Genomic DNA, 16,228 nt, shown 5'->3' with positions numbered 1-16,228 from the left:
GCAGCTCGCGTCTGGGTTTCCCTTTGTAATCCGTAATAGTTTTCAAGCCCTGCCACATCCGACGAGCTTCAGAGCTGATGTAGTAGGATTCAATCTTAATCCTGTATTGAAGTGTTGCTTGTTTGATGGTTCATCTGAGGGCACAGCAGGATTTCTTATAAGCGTCCGGATTAGTGTCCCGCTCCTTGAAAGCGGCAGCTCTAGCCTTTAGCTCAATGCGGATGTTGCCTGTAATCCATGGCTTCTGGTTGGGATATGTACGTACAGTCACAGTGGGTATGACGTCGTCGATGCACTTACTGATGAAGCCGATGACTGAGGTGGTGTACTCCTTAATGACAACAGGATGAATCTCGGAACATATTCCAGTCTGTGCTAGCAAAACAGTCCTGTAGTGTAGCATCCGTGTCATCTGACCACTTCCGTATTGAGCGAGACACTGGTACTTCCCCATTTAGCTTTTGCTTGTAAGCAGGAATCAGAAGGATATAATTATGATCAAATTTGCCAAATGGAGGGCGAGGGAGGGCTTTGTATGCATCTCTGTGTGTGGAGTAAAGGTGGTCTAGGATTTTTTTCTCTGGTTGCACATGTGACATGCTGGTAAAAATTTGGTAAAACTGATTTAAGTTTGCCTGCATTAAAGTCCCCGGCCACTAGGAGCGCCGCTTCTGGGTGAGCATTTTCTTTGCTAATAGAGTTGGTTGAGTGCGGTTTTAGTGCCAGTTTCAGAGTAGCTGCTTCATGTTCAGTAGTTAATGGACCCCAGGAAGAGTAGCTGCTTCACGTTCAGTAGTTAATGGACCCCAGGAAGAGTAGCTGCTGCATGTTCAGTAGTTAATGAACCCCAGGAAGAGTAGCTGCTGTATGTTCAGTAGTTAATGAACCCCAGGAAGAGTAGCTGCTGTATGTTCAGTAGTTAATGGACCCCAGGAAGAGTAGCTGCTGCATGCCCAGTAGTTAATGAACCCCAGGAAGAGTAGCTGCTGCATGTTCAGTAGTTCATGAACCCCAGGAAGAGTAGCTGCTGCATGTTCAGTAGTTAATGGACCCCCAGAAAGAGTAGCTGCTGCATGCGCAGTAGTTAATGAACCCCAGGAAGAGTAGCTGCTGCATGTCCAGTAGTTAATGAACCCCAGGAAGAGTAGCTGCTGTATGTTCAGTAGTTAATGAACCCCAGGAAGAGTAGCTGCTGCATGTTCAGTAGTTAATGAACCCCAGGAAGAGTAGCTGCTGCATATCCAGTAGTTAATGAATCCCAGGAAGAGTAGCTGCTTCATGTTCAGTAGTTAATGGACCCCAGGAAGAGTAGCTGCTGCATGCGCAGTAGTTAATGGACCCCAGGAAGAGTAGCTGTTGTATGTTCAGTAGTTAATGGACCCCAAGAAGAGTAACTGCTGCATATCCAGTAGTTAATGAATCCCAGGAAGAGTAGCTGCTTCATGTTCAGTAGTTAATGGACCCCAGGAAGAGTAGCTGCTGCATGCGCAGTAGCTAATGAACCCCAGGAAGAGTAGCTGCTGTATATTCAGTAGTTAATGAACCCCAGGAAGAGTAGCTGCTGTATGTTCAGTAGTTAATGAACCCCCAGGAAGAGTAACTGCTGCATGTTCAGTAGTTAATGGACCCCAGGAAGAGTAGCTGCTGTATGTTCAGTAGTTAATGAACCCCCAGGAAGAGTAACTGCTGCATGTTCAGTAGTTAATGGACCCCAGGAAGAGTAGCTGCTGCATGTCCAGTAATTAATGAACCCCAGGAAGAGTAGCTGCTGCATGCGCAGTAGCTAATGAACCCCAGGAAGAGTAGCTGCTGTATATTCAGTAGTTAATGAACCCCAGGAAGAGTAACTGCTGCATGTTCAGTAGTTAATGAACCCCAGGAAGAGTAGCTGCTGTATATTCAGTAGTTAATGAACCCCAGGAAGAGTAACTGCTGCATGTTCAGTAGTTAATGAACCCCAGGAAGAGTAGCTGCTGCATGTCCAGTAATTAATGAACCCCAGGAAGAGTAACTGTTGCATGTTCAGTAGTTAATGAACCCCAGGAAGAGTAGCTGCTGCATGTTCAGTAGTTAATGGACCCCAGGAAGAGTAGCTGCTGTATGTCCAGTAATTAATGAACCCCAGGAAGAGTAACTGTTGCATGTTCAGTAGTTAATGAACCCCAGGAAGAGTAACTGCTGCATGTTCAGTAGTTAATGAACCCCAGGAAGAGTAGCTGCTGCATGTTCAGTATCTAATGAACCCCAGGAAGAGTAGCTGCTGCATGTTCAGTAGTTAATGAACCCCAGGAAGAGTAGCTGCTGTATGTTCAGTAGTTAATGGACCCCAGGAAGAGTAGCTGCTACATGTTCAGTAGTTAATGAACCCCAGGAAGAGTAACTGCTGCATGTTCAGTAGTTAATGAACCCCAGGAAGAGTAGCTGCTGCATGTTCAGTAGTTAATGAACCCCAGGAAGAGTAGCTGCTGTATGTTCAGTAGTTAATGGACCCCAGGAAGAGTAGCTGCTGTATGTTCAGTAGTTAATGGACCCCAGGAAGAGTAGCTGCTGCATGTTCAGTAGTTAATGGACCCCAGGAAGAGTAGCTGCTGTATATTCAGTAGTTAATGGACCCCAGGAAGAGTAGCTGCTGTATGTTCAGTAGTTAATGAACCCCAGGAAGAGTAACTGCTGCATGTTCAGTAGTTAATGAACCCCAGGAAGAGTAGCTGCTGTATATTCAGTAGTTAATGGACCCCAGGAAGAGCAGCTGCTGTATGTTCAGTAGTTAATGGACCCCAGGAAGAGTAGCTGCTGCATGTTCAGTAGTTAATGGACCCCAGGAAGAGTAGCTGCTGCATGTTCAGTAGTTAATGGACCCCAGGAAGAGTAGCTGCTGTATATTCAGTAGTTAATGGACCCCAGGAAGAGTAGCTGCTGCATGTTCAGTAGTTAATGAACCCCAGGAAGAGTAGCTGCTGTATATTCAGTAGTTAATGGACCCCAGGAAGAGTAGCTGCTGCATGTTCAGTAGTTAATGGACCCCAGGAAGAGTAGCTGCTGCATGTTCAGTAGTTAATTAACCCCAGGAAGAGTAGCTGCTGTATGTTCAGTAGTTAATGGACCCTAGGAAGAGTAGCTGCTGTATGTTCAGTAGTTAATGAACCCCAGGAAGAGTAGCTGCTGTATGTTCAGTAGTTAATGGACCCCAGGAAGAGTAGCTGCTACATGTTCAGTAGTTAATGGATCCCAGGAAGAGTAGCTGCTGTATGTTCAGTAGTTAATGAACCCCAGGAAGAGTAGCTGCTGCATGTTCAGTAGTTAATGGACCCCAGGAAGAGTAGCTGCTGTATGTTCAGTAGTTAATGAACCCCAGGAAGAGTAGCTGCTGTATGTTCAGTAGTTAATGAACCCCAGGAAGAGTAGCTGCTGTATGTTCAGTAGTTAATGGACCCCAGGAAGAGTAGCTGCTGTATGTTCAGTAGTTAATGAACCCCAGGAAGAGTAGCTGCTGTATGTTCAGTAGTTAATGAACCCCAGGAAGAGTAGCTGCTGTATGTTCAGTAGTTAATGGACCCCAGGAAGAGTAGCTGCTGCATGTTCAGTAGTTAATGGACCCCAGGAAGAGTAGCTGCTGCATGTTCAGTAGTTAATGGACCCCAGGAAGAGTAGCTGCTGTATGTTCAGTAGTTAATGGACCCCAGGAAGAGTAGCTGCTGCATGTTCAGTAGTTAATGGACCCCAGGAAGAGTAGCTGCTGCATGTTCAGTAGTTAATGGACCCCAGGAAGAGTAGCTGCTGTATGTTCAGTAGTTAATGGACCCCAGGAAGAGTAGCTGCTGTATGTTCAGTAGTTAATGGACCCCAGGAAGAGTAGCTGCTGCATGTTCAGTAGTTAATGGACCCCAGGAAGAGTAGCTGCTGCATGTTCAGTAGTTAATGGACCCCAGGAAGAGTAGCTGCTGCATGTTCAGTAGGTAATGGACCCCAGGAAGAGTAGCTGCTGCATGTAGGGCCGGACTAGGCCCTACTGTGGTACCGCCGGACCAGGCCACCTTGTGGTACCGCCGGACCAGGCCCTACTGTGGTACCGCCGGACCAGGCCCTACTGTGGTACCGCCGGACCAGGCCCTACTGTGGTACCGCCGGACCAGGCCCTACTGTGGTACCGCCGGACCAGGCCCTACTGTGGTACCGCCGGACCAGGCCCTACTGTGGTACCGCCGGACCAGGCCCTACTGTGGTACCGCCGGACCAGGCCCTACTGTGGTACCGCCGGACCAGGCCCTACTGTGGTACCGCCGGACCAGGCCCTACTGTGGTACCGCCGGACCAGGCCCTACTGTGGTACCGCCGGACCAGGCCCTACTGTGGTACCGCCGGACCAGGCCCTACTGTGGTACCGCCGGACCACGCCCTACTGTGGTACCGCCGGACCAGGCCCTACTGTGGTACCGCCGGACCACGCCCTACTGTGTGACTCACTAGTTACAATCGTGAAAGTAATTGTCATATAGGAAGTACGCTGGTAGACATTAGCATATAGGAAGTACGCTGGTAGACATTAGGAAGCTTAATAAACATGTTTTTTTAATAGAAAAACAGAGAAGAAGAAACACAAAATATACTTCCAGTAGTTACCAGAGAAACAGTCACAGGATGCATTTGGAAGTGCCCAGTTACATCACTGACAAAGTCCCTTATCACTTGCAGTCCTTCTCCCATTTCTTTACATTGTTTTTACAGTATTGGTGGATTTATACAGCTTTATAAAGTGTGGTGAATGTGCCAGGTGACAGTCAGTCTCTCTGCTCTGTACTGAAACAGGGTGTCACAGGCTGAGGAGACAACATGGCCGTCATGACAGGAGGAAGTCGCAGGCTGCTATCTCTCATCTGAGGAGACAACATGGCCGTCATGACAGGCTGCTATCTCTCATCTGAGGAGACAACATGGCCGTCATGACAGGCTGCTATCTCTCATCTGAGGAGACATGGCCGCCATGACAGGAGGAAGGAGGATATGAAAACTAAAGAGCTGACCCGTCAGATGAACAAATAGCTAAATAATTGTAAAATGTGTTGCCAACCATGCAGACATCTGATCTATACAATATTCTTAACAGGTGAAAAAATTGCAATATAAAAAACCCCAGCATTTATTCCTTCAGGTTGATATTTGGTCCATATGAGCGATGGGGCTCAGAATAAAATATCATATTAAAAACATATAAAACGTTTGATGGAATGAAATCTCATATTAAACCCAAATATATTGGTAATGAGTGAACCAGCCATCAGGCTCTCAGTGATGAGGACAAAAGGAGGAGAATAGCCCAGGAACTCCATCTGGTTTCAGAAAACTACTAGAAGTCTCATCTTATGTGTTCAAAGTAGTATGTACAATACACAAACTGTTCTAACTAAGACATGAATCAATATAAAATATGAATCAATATAAAATATGTTAACTAAACTGAGGCGATCAGCGGTCCCCAGTAAAGTAACAGTACCACCGAGCTGACATGTACTCCTCCTGTTCCCGATGTAGAGGGGCAGAACCCCTGTGATGATTGGTTGCTGTAAGTCTGTACGATTCATTCAGGGCAGGGAGAGGGCCCTGGCCAGCCGGATCCAGAACCAGGACTGTGTACAGGGTCGTGTGTAGTCACACACCGTCAGGAACCTCAGGATACTGGGGAAAGGTTTCTTCATAGACCTATACATCACAGGGATCAGCCGCTTGCTTCGGGCACCTAGGAGAGGTTTCAGAGAGGAGATAGATGTTAAATCGAGCTGCAGTTAATATGACACAACAAGCTACCATGACATCAATATAACAACAAGCTACCATGACATTAATATGACACTACAACAACCTACCATGACATTAATATGACAACAACCTACCATGACATCAATATGACAACAACCTACCATGACGTTAATATGACAACAACCTACCATGATGTTAATATGACAACAACCTACCGTGACATCAATATGACAACAACATGCTACCGTGACATCAATATGACAACAACATGCTACCGTGACATCAATATGACAACAACATGCTACCGTGACATCAATATGACAACAACATGCTACCGTGACATCAATATGACAACAACCTACCATGACATTAATATGACAACAACCTACCATGACACAACAACCTACCATGACATTAATATGACACAACAACCTACCATGACATTAATATGACAACAACCTACCATGACATTAATATGACAAAAACCTGCCATGACATTAATATGACAACAACCTACCATGACATAGGGCCTCCCGGGTGGCGCAGTGGTCTAGAGCACTGCATCGCAGTGCTATGCTGCGCCACCAGAGTCTGGGTTCGCGCCCAGGCTCTGTCGCAGCCGGCCGCGACCGGGAGGTCCGTGGGGCGACGCACAATTGGCTTAGCGTCGTCCGGGTTAGGGAGGGTTTGGCCGGTAGGGATATCCTTGTCTCATCGCGCTCCAGCGACTCCTGTGGCGGGCCGGGCGCAGTGCGCGCTAACTGAGGGGGGCGGGTGCACGGTGTTTCCTCCGACACATTGGTGCGGCTGGCTTCCGGGTTGGAGGCGCGCTGTGTTAAGAAGCAGTGCGGCTTGGTTGGGTTGTGCTTCGGAGGACGCATGACTTTCGACCTTCGTCTCTCCCGAGCCCGTACGGGAGTTGTAGCGATGAGACAAGATAGTAATTACTAGCGATTGGATACCACGAAAATTGGGGAGAAAAGGGGATAAAATTTAAAAAAATAAAAATAAAATAAAAAATAAAATAAAAAAACCTACCATGACATTAATATGACACTACAACCTACCATGACATTAATATGGCACTACAACCTGCCATGACATTAATATGACAACAACCTACCATGACATTAATATGACAACAACCTACCATGACATTAATATGGCACTACAACCTACCATGACATTAATATGACACTACAACCTGCCATGACATTAATATGACAACAACCTACCATGACATTAATATGGCACTACAACCTACCATGACATTAATATGGCACTACAACCTACCATGACATTAATATGACACTACAACCTACCATGACATTAATATGGCACTACAACCTACCATGACATTAATATGGCACTACAACCTGCCATGACATTAATATGACAACAACCTACCATGATATTAATATGACACTACAACCTACCATGACATTAATATGGCACTACAACCTACCATGACATTAATATGGCACTACAACCTACCATGACATTAATATGGCACTACAACCTACCATGACATTAATATGGCACTACAACCTACCATGACATTAATATGGCACTACAACCTACCATGACATTAATATGACAACAACCTACCATGACATTAATATGACAACAACCTACCATGACATTAATATGACAACAACCTACCATGACATCAACCTACCATGACATTGATATGGCATTACAACAACCTACCATGACATTAATATGACAACAACCTACCATGACATTAATATGACACTACAACAACCTACCATGACATTAATATGGAGAAAAACAACAGGAAATGGAAAGAGGTCAGACGCAGACCTGATCTACCACAACATCTTAAAATACCTACAGAGCAACAACATGTTACTGAGTGATAGACTTACCAGGACAGAGACATACCAGGACAGAGACATACCAGGACAGAGACATACCAGGACAGAGACATACCAGGACAGAGACATACCAGGACAGAGACATACCAGGACAGAGACATACCAGGACAGAGACATACCAGGACAGAGACATACCAGGACAGAGACTTACCAGGACAGAGACTTACCGGGACAGAGACTGAGGGCAAACTTTGTCTGGAAGTCACAGGCATCACTTTCCAGGTACTCATCAGATATCACCACCACCATCCTTTTACACCTACAGATCAACAACATACAGTATTATCCAGCCATAACCCCCTACAGATCAACAACATACAGTATTATCCAGCCATAACCACCTACAGATCAACAACATACAGTATTATCCAGACATAACCCCCTACAGATCAACAACATACAGTATTATCCAGCCATAACCCCCTACAGATCAACAACATACAGTATTATCCAGCCATAACCCCCTACAGATCAACAACATACAGTATTATCCAGCCATAACCCCCTACAGATCAACAACATACAGTATTATCCAGCCATAACCCCCTACAGATCAACAACATACAGTATTATCCAGCCATAACCCCCTACAGATCCACAACATACAATATTATCCAGACATAACCCTCTACAGATCAACAACATACAGTATTATCCAGACATAACCCCCTACAGATCAACAACATACAGTATTATCCAGCCATAACCCCCTACAGATCAACAACATACAGTATTATCCAGACATAACCACCTACAGATCAACAACATACAGTATTATCCAGACATAACCCCCTACAGATCAACAACATACTGAATTATCCAGACATAACCCCCTACAGATCAACAACATACTGAATTATCCAGACATAACCCCCTACAGATCAACAACATACTGAATTATCCAGACATAACCCCCTACAGATCAACAACATACAGTATTATCCAGCCATAACCCCCTACAGATCAACAACATACAGTATTATCCAGCCATAACCCCCTACAGATCAACAACATACAGTATTATCCAGACATAACCACAACATACAGTATTATCCAGCCATAACCACCTACAGATCAACAACATACAGTATTATCCAGCCATAACCACCTACAGATCAACAACATACAGTATTATCCAGCCATAACCCCCTACAGATCAACAACATACAGTATTATCCAGACATAACCCCCTACAGATCAACAACATACAGTATTATCCAGACATAACCCCCTACAGATCAACAACATACAGTATTATCCAGACATAACCCCCTACAGATCAACAACATACAGTATTATCCAGACATAACCCCCTACAGATCAACAACATACAGTATTATCCAGCCATAACCCCCTACAGATCAACAACATACAGTATTATCCAGACATAACCCCCTACAGATCAACAACATACAGTATTATCCAGCCATAACCCCCTACAGATCAACAACATATAGTATTATCCAGACATAACCCCCTACAGATCAACAACATACAGTATTATCCAGCCATAACCCCCTACAGATCAACAACATACAGTATTATCCAGCCATAACCCCCTACAGATCAACAACATACAGTATTATCCAGACATAACCCCCTACAGATCAACAACATACAGTATTATCCAGACATAACCCCCTACAGATCAACAACATACAGTATTATCCAGACATAACCACCTACAGATCAACAACATACAGTATTATCCAGACATAACCATAACTACGCTGTAACATGCTTTTGCATAGCAGAACCCATCTCTTGAGCTAATACAATTCTGAAAACATGAGGATGAGCCATTAAAACAGAAACAGAACACAGCCAAAAAGTGGCCGTGGATCTCGACCTCAACTTGCCTCTTCTCGATGAGTTCGCCGGTGATAGTCCAGACACATGATCCAGGCAAGACGTCCCGGTCAAACACACACAGCTTCAACTTGTGGTCCGTCTGCTCCAACTGCTGGATCATCTCATGAACAAAGTCAAAGTCACTATGACAGTAGCAGATGAAGGCATCAAACAGCTCCGGTATACCCCCTGGAGAGAGGAGAGAGAGGAGAGAGTTGACTCAACATCAGGAGAGAGAGGACTCAACATCAGGAGAGAGAGGACTCAACATCAGGAGAGAGAGGTCTCAACATCAGGAGAGAGAGGACTCAACATCAGGAGAGAGAGGACTCAACATCAGGAGAGAGAGGAGAGAGGACTCATCAGGAGACAGAGGAGAGAGGACTCAACATCAGGAGAGAGAGGACTCAACATCAGGGCTCAACATCAGGAGAGAGAGGACTCAACATCAGGAGAGAGAGGACTCAACATCAGGAGAGAGAGGACTCAACATCAGGAGAGAGAGGACTCAACATCAGGAGAGAGAGGAGAGAGGACTCATCAGGAGACAGAGGAGAGAGGACTCAACATCGGGAGACAGAGGAGAGAGGTGACTCAACATCAGGAGACAGAGGAGAGAGGTGACTCAACATCAGGAGACAGAGGAGAGAGGTGACTCAACATCAGGAGAGAGAGGAGAGAGGACTCAACATCAGGAGACAGAGGAGAGAGAGGTGACTCAACATCAGGAGACAGAGGAGAGAGAGGACTCAACATCAGGAGACAGAGGAGAGAGAGGACTCAACATCAGGAGACAGAGGAGAGAGAGGACTCAACATCAGGAGACAGAGGAGAGAGAGGACTCAACATCAGGAGACAGAGGAGAGAGAGGACTCAACATCAGGAGACAGAGGAGAGAGAGGACTCAACATCAGGAGACAGAGGAGAGAGAGGACTCAACATCAGGACAGAGGAGAGAGAGGACTCAACATCAGGACAGAGGAGAGAGAGGACTCAACATCAGGAGACAGAGGAGAGAGAGAGGACTCAACATCACGAGACAGAGGAGAGAGAGGACTCAACATCAGGAGACAGAGGAGAGAGAGGACTCAACATCACGAGACAGAGGAGAGAGAGGACTCAACATCAGGAGACAGAGGAGAGAGAGGACTCAACATCACGAGACAGAGGAGAGCGGACTCAACAGGAGACAGAGGAGAGAGGTGACTCAATAGGTAATAAACTGTCGTAAATATTAACATTGGTGCATAATGGCCAGAGACAAGCTGCTGCCATTGTATACAGAAGGCTGTTTGCAAGTCTCTCTACTTAGTAATGTTGTGATAAGCAGAGTTGATATAGTCACCATGCTACTGAATGTAATACCAGTGTTTCTATCATTTAGTTGTGTGGAGCGGCAGGTAGCCTAGCGGTAAAAGAGGAAGGCCAGCAACCAGAGGATTGCCAGTTCAAATCCCAGGTCTGACAGGGTTGCTGGGTATCAAATCCTAAATGCCATTGCCTGCCATTGTGCCATTGAGCAAGGCACTTAACCTCTCCACAACTACCGCTCCACGGGTGCCCAGTGTGTCTCCAACCTCTGTACATTATGTCTGTCATTCAGAGGGGGTTGGCACGAAGTGGAAGGCACATTTTGATTGGACCTTGTGTACATTTGACAAAGAAAGTAATCTAAACTACAGACCGACAGTGTGTAACACTAGTGTTATTATTGGATAGTAATGTACTACAGACCGACAGTGTGTAACACTAGTGTTATTATTGGATAGTAATGTACTACAGACCGACAGTGTGTAACACTAGTGTTATTATTGGATAGTAATGTACTACAGACCGACAGTGTGTAACACTAGTGTTATTATTGGATAGTAATGTACTACAGACCGACAGTGTGTAACACTAGTGTTATTATTGGATAGTAATGTACTACAGACCGACAGTGTGTAACACTAGTGTTATTATTGGATAGTAATGTACTACAGACCGACAGTGTGTAACACTAGTGTTATTATTGGATAGTAATGTACTACAGACCGACAGTGTGTAACACTAGTGTTATTATTGGATAGTAATGTACTACAGACCGACAGTGTGTAACACTAGTGTTATTATTGGATAGTAATGTACTACAGACCGACAGTGTGTAACACTAGTGTTATTATTGGATAGTAATGTACTACAGACCGACAGTGTGTAACACTAGTGTTATTATTGGATAGTAATGTACTACAGACCGACAGTGTGTAACACTAGTGTTATTATTGGATAGTAATGTACTACAGACCGACAGTGTGTAACACTAGTGTTATTATTGGATAGTAATGTACTACAGACCGACAGTGTGTAACACTAGTGTTATTATTGGATAGTAATGTACTACAGACCGACAGTGTGTAACACTAGTGTTATTATTGGATAGTAATGTACTACAGACCGACAGTGTGTAACACTAGTGTTATTATTGGATAGTAATCTAAACTACAGACCGACAGTGTGTAACACTAGTGTTATTATTGGATAGTAATCTAAACTACAGACCGACAGTGTGTAACACTAGTGTTATTATTGGATAGTAATCTACTACAGACCGACAGTGTGTAACACTAGTGTTATTATTGGATAGTAATGTACTACAGACCGACAGTGTGTAACACTAGTGTTATTATTGGATAGTAATGTACTACAGACCGACAGTGTGTAACACTAGTGTTATTATTGGATAGTAATGTACTACAGACCGACAGTGTGTAACACTAGTGTTATTATTGGATAGTAATGTACTACAGACCGACAGTGTGTAACACTAGTGTTATTATTGGATAGTAATGTACTACAGACCGACAGTGTGTAACACTAGTGTTATTATTGGATAGTAATGTACTACAGACCGACAGTGTGTAACACTAGTGTTATTATTGGATAGTAATGTACTACAGACCGACAGTGTGTAACACTAGTGTTATTATTGGATAGTAATGTCCTACAGACCGACAGTGTGTAACACTAGTGTTATTATTGGATAGTAATGTACTACAGACCGACAGTGTGTAACACTAGTGTTATTATTGGATAGTAATGTACTACAGACGATAAAACATTATTACCTTCTGGGTCATCCTCCAGGGTGATGCCTTGTCTCTCTGGGGTTCTGGGGACACAGCTGTCCACCTCAGGAACCTGGACCGGGGGCTCATTCTGCTTCTCTATGTACCTCTTACAGTCCTCCTCTATACACACAGAGACGTGCATACACACACACACACAGAGCCGTGCATACACCCAGACACACACACAGAGACGTGCATACACCCAGACATACACACACAGAGCCGTGCATACACCCAGACATACACACACAGAGCCGTGCATACACCCAGACATACACACACAGAGCCGTGAATACACCCAGACATACACACACAGAGCCGTGCATACACCCAGACATACACACACAGAGACGTGAATACACACACACACACAGAGCCGTGCATACACCCAGACATACACACACAGAGACGTGAATACACACACACACACAGAGACGTGCATACACCCAGACATACACACACAGAGCCGTGCATACACCCAGACATACACACACAGAGACGTGAATACACCCAGACATACACACACAGAGACGTGAATACACACACACACACACGTCAAGTTACTCAGCAATTATTTCAATATTAGGTCATCGTAATTAATGACACTTCAACTAAAGGTTATTTTGTAATTAATGTATAACATGGCTGTAATAACACATTTCAGAACACACACACATATACAGGTTTCACTCATCCTTTATAGATGATTACATTTCATATTATTTAGCAATAAAAAAGCAGAGTTAACCTACCAATGAGATCTCGGAGATCCTCCACAACGTCTTTTCGGTCCACGTTCTCCAGAATTGAAACTAACTTTCCAACTTTGGCTCCGGGACAACGTGATTGCCAGTCCTCTAGAATCTTCCGTGTTGGATCCTGGCAATCCTCGTAATTCTTGATCTCTAAATAAGAGAAACCCATGTTTTCTGCGACAGACATCCAGTCTGATGCCACAGTGTTTCTCGGATTTAAAAACAGTCCCAATCTTTTTCTCACGTTGATATTCAGCGCTCTCAGTGGAATATTCCACAGGTCTAAACTAGTTGACATATTCAGGGAAGTTGTCGTTTCTGGTTATTATGAATGCGTAAAATGTATACAAACCGAAACCGCTCCTTTATACGAGTAGAATTAAGACTTTTGATTTGTCATTTAATCCGCCAGAAATAGATGTGTCCAAACTAGAAGAATTGATCCGTTTGAGGGCTTCGGTTGTTGTGAAAGTTATTGATGTCCTAGAAATGACTGAGGCTTCTGTAGAGGCCTGACCAGGGGGACGGACCAGGGGAGGGACTGGCTGGCCCGGTGCCCCGGGTTGAGGGGAGAATTCACTTAAGGACCAATGGAATGTTCTAAAATGAACAAAATCGGATCCCGGGGTACCGGGCCATGCAACACGAACTTCCCATTGACAGAGAATGAGGAAACAGCTTTATCAAGACCTGCATGCGTCACACACGGAAGAAACATGGTTTATTTACCCAGATTAGAAAAATCTATTTTTCCCTGAATTATGGAAATATTGTCGTGTATGATATAGTTATCTACAAGTTATACAATATAATTCATGGGGGCTGGTGATTTTTAGAAATGGCATCTGTCAGTGTCTGGACATTTCAGCACAGGTAATGTGCTCGCCCTCAATTTTAGTTGTTTCAGGCCCCGTTACAGCTATTCCCCCTCCCCTCAGTCGCTACATTGGTGGCAGCAGTGGGATAACCCCCTCAGTCTCTACATTGGTGGCTGCAGTGGGATAACCCCCTCAGTCTCTACATTGGTGGCTGCAGTGGGATAATCCCCTCAGTCTCTACATTGGTGGCAGCAGTGGGATAATCCCCTCAGTCGCTACATTGGTGGCAGCAGTGGGATAATCCTCTCAGTCGCTACATTGGTGGCAGCAGTGGGATAATCCCCTCAGTCTCTACATTGGTGGCAGCAGTGGGATAATCCCCTCAGTCTCTATATTGGTGGCAGCAGTGGGATAATCCCCTCAGTCTCTACATTGGTGGCAGCAGTGGGATAATCCCCTCAGTCTCTACATTGGTGGCAGCAGTGGGATAATCCCCTCAGTCTCTACATTGGTGGCAGCAGTGGGATAATCCCCTCAGTCTCTACATTGGTGGCAGCAGTGGGATAATCCCCTCAGTCGCTAGATTGGTGGCAGCAGTGGGATAATCCTCTCAGTCGCTACATTGGTGGCAGCAGTGGGATAATCCCCTCAGTCTCTATATTGGTGGCAGCAGTGGGATAATCCCCTCAGTCTCTACATTGGTGGCAGCAGTGGGATAATCCCCTCAGTCTCTACATTGGTGGCTGCAGTGGGATAATCCCCTCAGTCGCTACATTGGTGGCAGCAGTGGGATAATCCACTCAGTCTCTACATTGGTGGCAGCAGTGGGATAATCCCCTCAGTCTCTACATTGGTGGCAGCAGTGGGATAATCCCCTCAGTCGCTACATTGGTGGCAGCAGTGGGATAATCCCCTCAGTCGCTACATTGGTGGCAGCAGTGGGATAATCACCTCAGTCGCTACATTGGTGGCAGCAGTGGGATAATCACCTCAGTCGCTACATTGGTGGCAGCAGTGGGATAATCCCCTCAGTCGCTACATTGGTGGCAGCAGTGGGATAATCACCTCAGTCGCTACATTGGTGGCAGCAGTGGGATAATCCCCTCAGTCGCTACATTGGTGGCAGCAGTGGGATAATCCCCTCAGTCTCTACATTGGTGGCAGCAGTGGGATAATCACCTCAGTCGCTACATTGGTGGCAGCAGTGGGATAATCCCCTCAGTCGCTACATCGGTGGCAGCAGTGGGATAATCCCCTCAGTCGCTACATTGGTGGCAGCAGTGGGATAATCCCCTCAGTCGCTACATTGGTGGCAGCAGTGGGATAATCCCCTCAGTCGCTACATTGGTGGCAGCAGTGGGATAATCCTCTCTGGTCTTTATTATTCCCTGTTGCATTTAGTCTGAGCATGGGGCGTTTCTTACCAGTTGAGAAGGTGCTAGAGATGCATTAAACTGTATTTCAGTGGAAAGGTTTCGCTTCCCTATTCTGATAAACAGCCCTGAAATACAGAGCTGGCAGAGGGCCAGCTGCTATCTTTCACTTCCTTCCTCCCTGATAGGAAACATCAAGAACCCTTAGAACATGTTACGAACCATGATAATGATATGGCTGCTTTTGTAGAGAGTGAAAACACCAAATACAGGTACTACCTCGACTGGTTGTGGTTCTTCGTGACGTATGAGACAATGCAAGATGACATGTATGAAACAGTTATTAAATACCAAATAGTCTTGTGAGTATCTTGGCGTGAAGGCTGATCATTCAGACATGCCTATATCATCACATGATACATTCGGCAGTATACGGTCAACACCTTCAGCAGTATATGGTCAACACCTTCAGCAGTATATGGTCAACACCTTCAGCAGTATACGGTCAACACCTTCAGCAGTATATGGTCAACACCTTCAGCAGTATATGGTCAACACATTCAGCAGTATATGGTCAACACCTTCAGCAGTATATGGTCAACACCTTCAGCAGTATATGGTCAACACCTTCAGCAGTATATGGTCAACACCTTCAGCAGTATATGGTCAACA

At 45.2% G+C, this 16,228-nt stretch overlaps 1 protein-coding gene across 1 annotated transcript; it reads right to left on the bottom strand.

Moving 5' to 3' along the window:
- Positions 1-4,547: 4,547 nt before the first annotated feature.
- Positions 4,548-13,892, bottom strand: myd88 (MYD88 innate immune signal transduction adaptor). Its single transcript, XM_071327932.1, has 5 exons — positions 13,363-13,892; positions 12,608-12,730; positions 9,512-9,692; positions 7,820-7,911; positions 4,548-5,734 (listed from the first exon to the last, which is right to left on the bottom strand). The coding sequence occupies exons 1-5, from the start codon at positions 13,661-13,663 to the stop codon at positions 5,580-5,582; spliced, it is 852 nt and encodes a 283-aa protein (XP_071184033.1). The 5' UTR covers positions 13,664-13,892; the 3' UTR covers positions 4,548-5,579.
- Positions 13,893-16,228: the final 2,336 nt, after the last annotated feature.

This window comes from Salvelinus alpinus, chromosome 10, assembly GCF_045679555.1.
Source record: "Salvelinus alpinus chromosome 10, SLU_Salpinus.1, whole genome shotgun sequence".
NCBI classification, from domain to species: Eukaryota; Metazoa; Chordata; class Actinopteri; order Salmoniformes; family Salmonidae; genus Salvelinus; species Salvelinus alpinus.
This window is presented reverse-complemented; position numbering and strand designations above follow the sequence as displayed.

What these genes read in the sequence shown, in the direction of transcription:
- myd88 (XM_071327932.1), bottom strand. Translation starts at nt 13,663, where the DNA reads ATGTCAACTAGTTTAGACCTGTGGAATATTCCACTGAGAGCGCTGAAT. An exon ending in CCTGGAGGATGACCCAGAAG is followed by an intron (nt 9,693 to 12,607) that starts GTAATAATGTTT and finishes TCCTCTCTCCAG; the next exon opens with GGGGTATACCGGAGCTGTTT. An exon ending in TGCCCTCAGTCTCTGTCCCG is followed by an intron (nt 5,735 to 7,819) that starts GTAAGTCTCTGT and finishes AACCTCTCCTAG; the next exon opens with GTGCCCGAAGCAAGCGGCTG.